Below are 7,681 nucleotides of genomic sequence, written 5' to 3'. Positions count from 1 at the left end.
CGCACGACGCGCAACATGTCATCCGGGCCGTGGGCCGCAAAATGGCTGCCCCCGGGGCCGCGACGTACGGGGGGTGGCCCCGGATCCGGATCGGGCAGGCGGCGGCCGCTGGGAGTTGGGTGTCGTGCTGCGCCGCCTCCGCGGCGGGGCCGGGGTGAGATGCGAGCCCTCTCCGCAAAGGCGCGGCCACTCGCCTTCGCCCGCTTTGTTTGGGGGGCGGCGGAGGGGGGCGGCAGCGGCTGCCGAGGGAATTGCCGCGGCCCCGAGGGCGGCGGGGACGGGACGGCGCCGGCCTGGGGGTTCCTGCGGTGCCGCAGGCCTCGAGGCTCTGCCGGGGCCTCTGCCCGGCCGGCAGCGCCTTCCGCGGGAGGGGGCCGGGCAGGGCGCCCCGAGCTTCCCCCGTGCTGGCCGCGGTCGGAGCGGCCCTTCCCGTCCTTGCAGCGGGGCCTGGCGGGCGGGTCGGCGCGGGGAGCTGGTGCCTGGCTGGCGGCTTCAGGAAGGGCCGGCAGCATCCCCAGGCCGCAGCCCCGAGGGGAGGCCTTCGTGGGCATCGCTTCGCTGGAGCGCGGGCACGCCGCTGGTCTGAACACAGCCCTCGCCTTTTCAGGAATTTAATACCCGTTATGCATATCTGCATTTAAAACAGCCCACCTTGACATGTATGGTGGGCTAAAGCACACTTGACTTGGTTCTGGGCTCAGTTTTGCTGTGCTTGCAGCTGCTGTCTGCCTCAGGAGGGGCACTTCACATGACACTTCAATCTGATCTCCTGTGCAGCCATTGCAGGGAAAGTCTTTCAGGGATGGAGGATGTGCATTGCATCGTTTCAGTGAAGCCGTGGCCTGCTGTATGCTCAGGATCTTGGAACTTTTCTGGATAAGGCTCCTGCAGTTTTGGTGTTCAGTTGTGGGTTGGTGGTTGTCTTCTGTGATTAAGAAAGATTAGTCAAGGTTGTCAAGTGGACTGAGTGATTCAGACTTTTCAGGTGGGGTGGGGGTGAAGCAAGCAGGGTGGTTTGCTGGGGTTTTTGTTTGTTTGGGGGTTTTTGGCTTTTTTTTTTTTTTCAAATGTATGTCATTTCTACAGAGAGCTGGGTAAAGATATGATCTGGTGAGACTTTGACATTTATTGTCAAATTCCCAGTGGCAGTCATAGATTTCTGCTTCTTTGACTCCAGTGTTGCTGGTCATAATAACTTGCATCTTACCTTTGGGAGGGGAAGCAGGAGAAAAACATTAACGGCACTGGTTTGGAAGCAATGCTTTTTTGAATTAAGACAGTGTTTAGAGAGAGAAATAGTGCTTGAGCAAGTACTTGGGTTTTGATCTGAGTTGTTTTCATCAGTTAATTGACTGGTTTGGGTTTTTTTTTTTCCCTAATTGAACAGATTTAGTCAAAAAATGCTTTGGTGGATATATAAGTTGATCATTTTTTGATTTAAAATAGTGGAGCTCTTGAACATTCTTCGATAGTATTTGTATGTTTGCACTTCTGTAGTACTGGTGTGGTCTTCTAAGTGAATGGTGCCAGTCAACAGAAAGTAAACGATCTGTTATGGTTAATACTTCCTTTGGAAATCTTATATCAAGGGTGTTTTGTTTTGGTTTGTTTTTCATTCATGTGCTACTCAGAATCTCAACAAAATAGCTGTTACACTGTGTGTTGGCAGTTCTTCTCTGTTCCATATTACAAGTTCTTAACTTACAGTGTATTGTCACTGATACAGTTGAACTGCTACCATAGGTGACTGAGGCCAAGTAACTGAGGCCAAAGTGATTTGAGGTGAAGTTACTTTGACTTACGCAGTTTCCACTGTTACAAAGTGCATGTATATGAATAAAACTACTTAAAAATGAAGTTTGGTCTTGGCCTGATCTGCCAACTAGACTCAGTAATAGACGTGTGTGAGCTTAGTTAAGAAGCCTTTATCACCACTCTGTTGACAGGAAATTGATGATTATTTAACATGCAATAATAATAAATAGAAATATATTATCTCCTAAAGCATCTCTTGGAGAACTATAAAATTGTAACAGTTATGTTAAATTTTACTTGGAATTACATACTTATATTTATCACACCACAGAAAGCCTGATAGTAGAATATGTAATAGAATATGTAACTTTATTAACTGCTTTCTGTTTTTTAACAGCTGTGACTTTGAAAATTTGTAGTTGAAAATTGTACAGTAAATTAAAAAAGGCTCGAAATTCACTTAGTGCTTTCCCACTCCATGTTGCTCTTTCTGTATGCACCTCTCTATACCTCTTCATTTTTTCATACATTCTATTCTGAAAATTTCATTGAAGGTCAGTGAAAGTTGAGATTAATGAAAGTTAATTATTTATTTAAAATATCTTCTAAGTGGCTTGAGAGCCAGTCAGTGATTCAGTATATAATCTGTAGATGTATATCACAGATTGAGTGAAATAGCTGGAACTTCTTCCTGTTTTAAAAACAGGAAACTTAAGAAAATTGGTCTTAAAAACCTGAGCAAAGCTGGGGCCAGAAAGTCTTCTCACAAACAGCCAAGTAATATGAAGAATGAAGAGATGATGGTGATCTGGTGCCAGGCAAGGGAAAAAGTAACTACAATTCCTAGAGAAGGCTCCAGACTGCCAGCTTGTGGTGAATGTAGCAGCACTGGTGTAGCGATAGTCTAAAGATACAGATTCTCCATAAAGCATGCAGTCTGAGGTGTAAGTATGTGAAAGAACGTAGTCATGTGGCAAGGTGGATATTAGGAAAGTCGGTGCAAGGCACCTTGACAGGAAGAAACCAAAAATTTTCTTATTTAACTTCAGAAGAGCGATTTTTTTTTTTCTTCATTTCCCCCCATTTATGCCTTTATAAACTTCTTATCAGTTTCAGATATTGTGAATAAACATCTTTATTTGCATGTTTAACTGAACCTGGCATGAATTAAAAGTTATTTGATATTAAATGAATATAAAAAAGTAATTTCTCACTCCAGTCCCTGGATCGAAGTACAAGCATCTGTCTCCCTGTTATGTTTTGTAGAATTTTGGAAAGCTAAGAGAGCATGCTTCCAAAGAGACTGGGTTCTCTGGAGAATAGTGTTACAGGTTCAGAGAAGGAAATGTCACTGCAGTAACCGTAAGTAACCAGCTCTCTGTCATTGTCAGTACTGGGGTGCACATCAAACTCAGAAGGCTCCCAGGGAGGCTATAAGAACCTAAAACCAGTTGGAAACTAGACAAAATCCTTGTATCCCTTCCTACTGTGTCAGAAATTAAAATATGGCTTAAATATACCTATTTCTCTGTCAATATTAATGTTACGTGTTATTAGACAATGGCAGATGTTCAGTTGCTGCAGACAGAGTGTTGTGTTCTGTGGTCCCAGAGTCTCTCCAGTCACTGAGCTGTTCATCTTAATCTGATTTTTTTTTTGCTTCCTTCCATCCCTTTCTTTCTACGTAGTAAAGATAACATTGATACTGCAATGATAAAGTGGTGAAGTTCTGCCTTTCTGAATTTGTATACCTTTTGAAATATTAAATGTTATAGTGGCATATTGATAATATTCCATTGGGAATATTAACCATTTTTTTGCTGTTACCTTGTTGTAGCAGAATTGGGCAGTTAATGTATTTATCTCCAAACCTGCTCTGACAAGTTTATTTTCCTTACTGAATCACTGAAACCTTTGGCTTCACCTCTAGCAACTTCTGCATCAACGATGCATTTTCCATATGAAATCATGAAGACAAAAACTGTATCAAGAAATAATAATTCTTCAGTCAAACACAAAGAATTGCTGCCTTTTGTATGCACTGAGGTAATATATTCAATAAAATTATCTCTTTTCCTCCTTGTCTAGACTCTAACCTCTTCCAGGACCCTATCTAGACAGTGTCAACTTAATGATCAAAAACCTTAAAATAGAGGTCAGAAGTCCTAAATTTGGATGTCCAATTTAGTATCACAAGGGTACGATTTCTAAGAACACTTATGGTAGGAGAGTACTTACATGTTTAGCATACATACCCCATTAACTTCAGCGGGCACTTGGCTCTGCTCATCAGATCCAAGGTGTCAAGTTGGGTGCTCAGAAAATAAAGAATGAGCAATTACACAGTAGTTGTGAGCAACTTTAAGTGGCATTCACTGCCAAAAGCATGATGCCTTTGTGCTTTTATATTAATTAGCTCATTTGTTACAAACACAACTGTCTAATCGCTTTATCATCGTGGATTTATAGCACATCAGAGGTGTACGTCAATGATTTTTGACTTGGAGTTGAGCACGTGATAAGGACTTTCACAGGATTTATTCGTACTTACCCTTTATGTGGAGTGAGGATAATGCTGGAATACATCTTCAGGAGTCCTCAATTTGAAGTTTTAATTCTAGCTTTTTTTTTTTTTTTCTTTTTGAGTCTACTGAGATTCTGTCTGCATTATGAAGCCATATTATGTATCAGTAAGTGATTTATATATGTGTGAGTTTGGAAGATCTCTTTATTAGCCAGCAAGCACTGGCCGAGGTGGTAGACGTGTCTGAGGCAAAGCAAAGCAAACTTGTGTAAGGCTCATTAGTTTGTTAAATGATATATACAAGTTGGGTTTCTCTGAACAGAGGAAGCTATGAGCCATGTCTGATTCTCTTGTTTGTTTGGGGGTTTTTGTGGATGTCCTGTATTGAGTCTTGCTTCTGACTTATTTTTTCACTTTATTTTTCTTCCCCAGATTTGGGTGTCACCTTGCTTTGTAGCCCTTCCCCATGTAAATGAGGAGTCAAAGTTTTAATTCCGAATGAGCCCATCTATTTTGGGATTTCTTCTGCAGCAAATGACTAGGGATTCTAACAGCAAAACTTCCTCCATTGCGTACAGTCTTAATCATCTGCAGACCAAGTTTGTCCTCCAGAATGAATGAGGAAGAGGTAGAAAAGTAATTAAGTAATTAAGACTGCATTTGTGTGTCACTGCTGATTGAATTTTAACTTAATTATACTAAGGCTGAAGTATTAACTCATTGTAAACATTGGAGATCGTTTCTTGGAGATACACATTTGTGAGTGACCTAACTAGGAAAACCAGTATAAACTCACCCAGAGTTTATATTTTCTTGCATATTACACTTGCAAGTTTTGATACTGACAGCAGGGAATTAAGAATAGAGAAGTCACTCTGAGGGATGTAATAAATAAACTAAACTTTATATATTATTAAAATTTATGAAGACAGTAACACTTCTTTGCTTGGATGAGGGATGTGTAGAGGGTCCTTTTTAGTGTTGAGAAAAGGATCAAGGAGTAGGAAAGGGTTATCAGAGAAAGTAATAATGTATTTGCAATAATATTGTTTACATGGGTTTTGCTGGCTTAAGCAGTTACCTGAGTTCATGCTAAACAAAGTATCTTCTGAAATCCAAACCTGATGAGGAGAACAACCACAGAGAGAAATTAGAAATAAAAGTACTGAAATTGATGTTTGATTTGAGAAATATATTGTGTATCGAATGTTTGTGTGGAGAGCACTTTGTTTTCCCTCAGCTGTGGCTGCCTTTGACAAAAAATTTCAGTTCAAATAGATGCTTTTTTTTTTTGTATTAACTTTCTATAAATTCTGTCTTCATCTGCTACTGAGGTTTCCTTAACAGGTCTTGCAAAAAAAGAAGTCAAAATGCAACGTAAATTGTTCAGCTACAGTGTTTTGTAATTCTTTGCTATGCAAGTATGATATTTTTAGAACTTTTCACATAGCAATTATTGTTTTGCTTTTTTGATTCCTACCCATTACCAGTGACATTTTGTCTTTGCCCATAACAGTTAGTTATACTATGTGAATTGACAGAAACTTTGATTCCAAACATGCAGCTTCTTTTGTTAGCTGAGCTAATGATGGCTAATAACTAGGGATGCTGAAGGGGCATGCCGAAGAGGCAATGATGGGAGAGAAGGGGCAAATTATTCCCTTTTTTATGGCTCTGTCTGCTCTTTTGTAAAAAAAACCCCAAAAAACCCCCCAAAAAAACAACCAACAACAAAACCATAAATATCATTGTACATAAGAGCGTAAATAACTCTGCTCCAAAGGTTTGTGCTCAATAAAATAGTCTCCAGTAGACAGTAGTTTTGCTGTTTGGAAGACCTACAGGTGAGTAGATGGGCAAGCTTTGTGCTTTTGCTGCAGCATTTTGTAATTTGGGGATTTTTTTGTTTTGTTTTGTTGAAGTGTAGTTTACATATGCTTTCATGTATATGCTAATACCAAAGATTTTTTATTATTACTATCTTTGCAGTGTCTGTAGGGGTGAGCTCAAGCTCCACCTTCCATCATGCAACAGTTATGAACACATATGGTAGAGAGCATCCTGTAACTGCAAAATCCCAAAGGTACATGATGTTAAAGGGTTCAAGCTAGATAGTGGAAGGGTAAGTAAGGCAGGAAGTATCTCAGCAAAGTGCTTAACATATCTTTCTGTCTGCAAGTGACAGTCTACATAGTTCTTCTTGCAGTAGTGGCTCCAAGCAGTAGTTCCCACAACTGCTTAAATGGAAATGGGGTAAGGGCCTTTGCATAGCAGCTGTATAGCTTAAAGACCACTCTGTCAAATGGTCTTTAAATATTATCTATAGATAACATTCCATAGGACTGCTTAGCAGATGCAACTCACAGAGGTATTTCTTAGCAAGCACGCTGATATAGCTTGAGCTCTAGTGGAGCTCTGATGATAAAAAGGCTCTGTCTTTATCAGTACCATAAAAGGCATTGACACAGCCTCCGGTCTGTTTCAAAACTCATGTTTCAGTGAAGACCATTCATTTGGATCAACATGAACTGTTCTGGAGATCTAAAGGGTCTTCTTACCAGTTTTATAGAGAACAACTTTGATTCTGAGGATGAGAAGGATGGTACTTGTAGGAAGTAAGAGTGAGGCCGTAAGAAGCAAAAATCTTTGATTCCTTAGCAGTTGGTGAACATGGATGAACACCAATATTATTTCATCTTTACTCACCCTTTTGTCGTAATACGGCTAAAACTTCAGAATCAGAGGAATGAAAAGGAAAATGCAGACAATTCTTCCTAAGCAGAGAACAAGAAAGATAGCAAACATGTAGAGGTAAAAAGGGCCAAGACTTTTATTCCGTATTTGAAGCCAAAAGGTTGATCCCCATTCTGGAACTGTCATCTAGGACTTTGGAGCACATATCCCACTCAGTCTAATACAAAAAAGAAGCCAGTCTTTCTGCCAAAGTGTCAGTGATACCTAGGAGATGGATTAATGATATGTGGGTTTTTCTTTAAGTACAGTAGTTCGCAAAGATCAGCTAGAAGAGGTGGAGGGACGCTACACCACCTCACGGACTGAAGATACACAGTTGTGGTTTTGTTTGTCAGCACGCTGCCGTAACATGTCTTTTGATAGGGTTGCAGCATCTTTTCCACAGTGCGTGCTGTTCTGGCTTCTGTGAGGTTTGAGAACAACCAGCCTTGCAGAGTCATGCCCACGAATGCTTTGCCAGCACCATATAACACGACTGATGAGGTAAGTGAGATCAAGAAGCATCCCCTTACAGGATAAGGGGACCATGGTAATTTTGTATCTTATGAGACAGTATTCTAGAGTGGAATATTAATCATGCATAGATGAGTCTGAAGGTGTAAACCATATAGTGGGGAAACCAGACTTAACGGTGGCTTAGGACATCAT

At 40.8% G+C, this 7,681-nt stretch overlaps 1 protein-coding gene across 10 annotated transcripts in view; it reads left to right on the top strand.

Annotated features, from left to right (window-relative positions):
• The first annotated feature begins 18 nt into the window (after positions 1–18).
• Positions 19–7,681, top strand: part of BRD1 (bromodomain containing 1) — a 76,067-nt gene continuing 68,404 nt past the window's right edge. Inside the window, exons 1-3 of one of the 10 annotated variants that reach the window (XM_075742486.1) lie at positions 19–154; positions 3,022–3,117; positions 4,712–7,516. In XM_075742486.1, coding sequence (XP_075598601.1) covers positions 7,472–7,516 — 45 coding nt within the window. In that variant the 5' untranslated portion in view covers positions 19–154; positions 3,022–3,117; positions 4,712–7,471. Of the gene's footprint in view, positions 155–1,046; positions 7,517–7,681 lie in introns of those variants that run through there. The other 9 variants (XM_075742445.1, XM_075742495.1, XM_075742435.1 and 6 more) reach the window with 9 other exon arrangements.

This window comes from Balearica regulorum, chromosome 1 (assembly GCF_011004875.1).
Source record: "Balearica regulorum gibbericeps isolate bBalReg1 chromosome 1, bBalReg1.pri, whole genome shotgun sequence".
Classification (NCBI taxonomy): domain Eukaryota; kingdom Metazoa; phylum Chordata; class Aves; order Gruiformes; family Gruidae; genus Balearica; species Balearica regulorum.
This window is presented reverse-complemented; position numbering and strand designations above follow the sequence as displayed.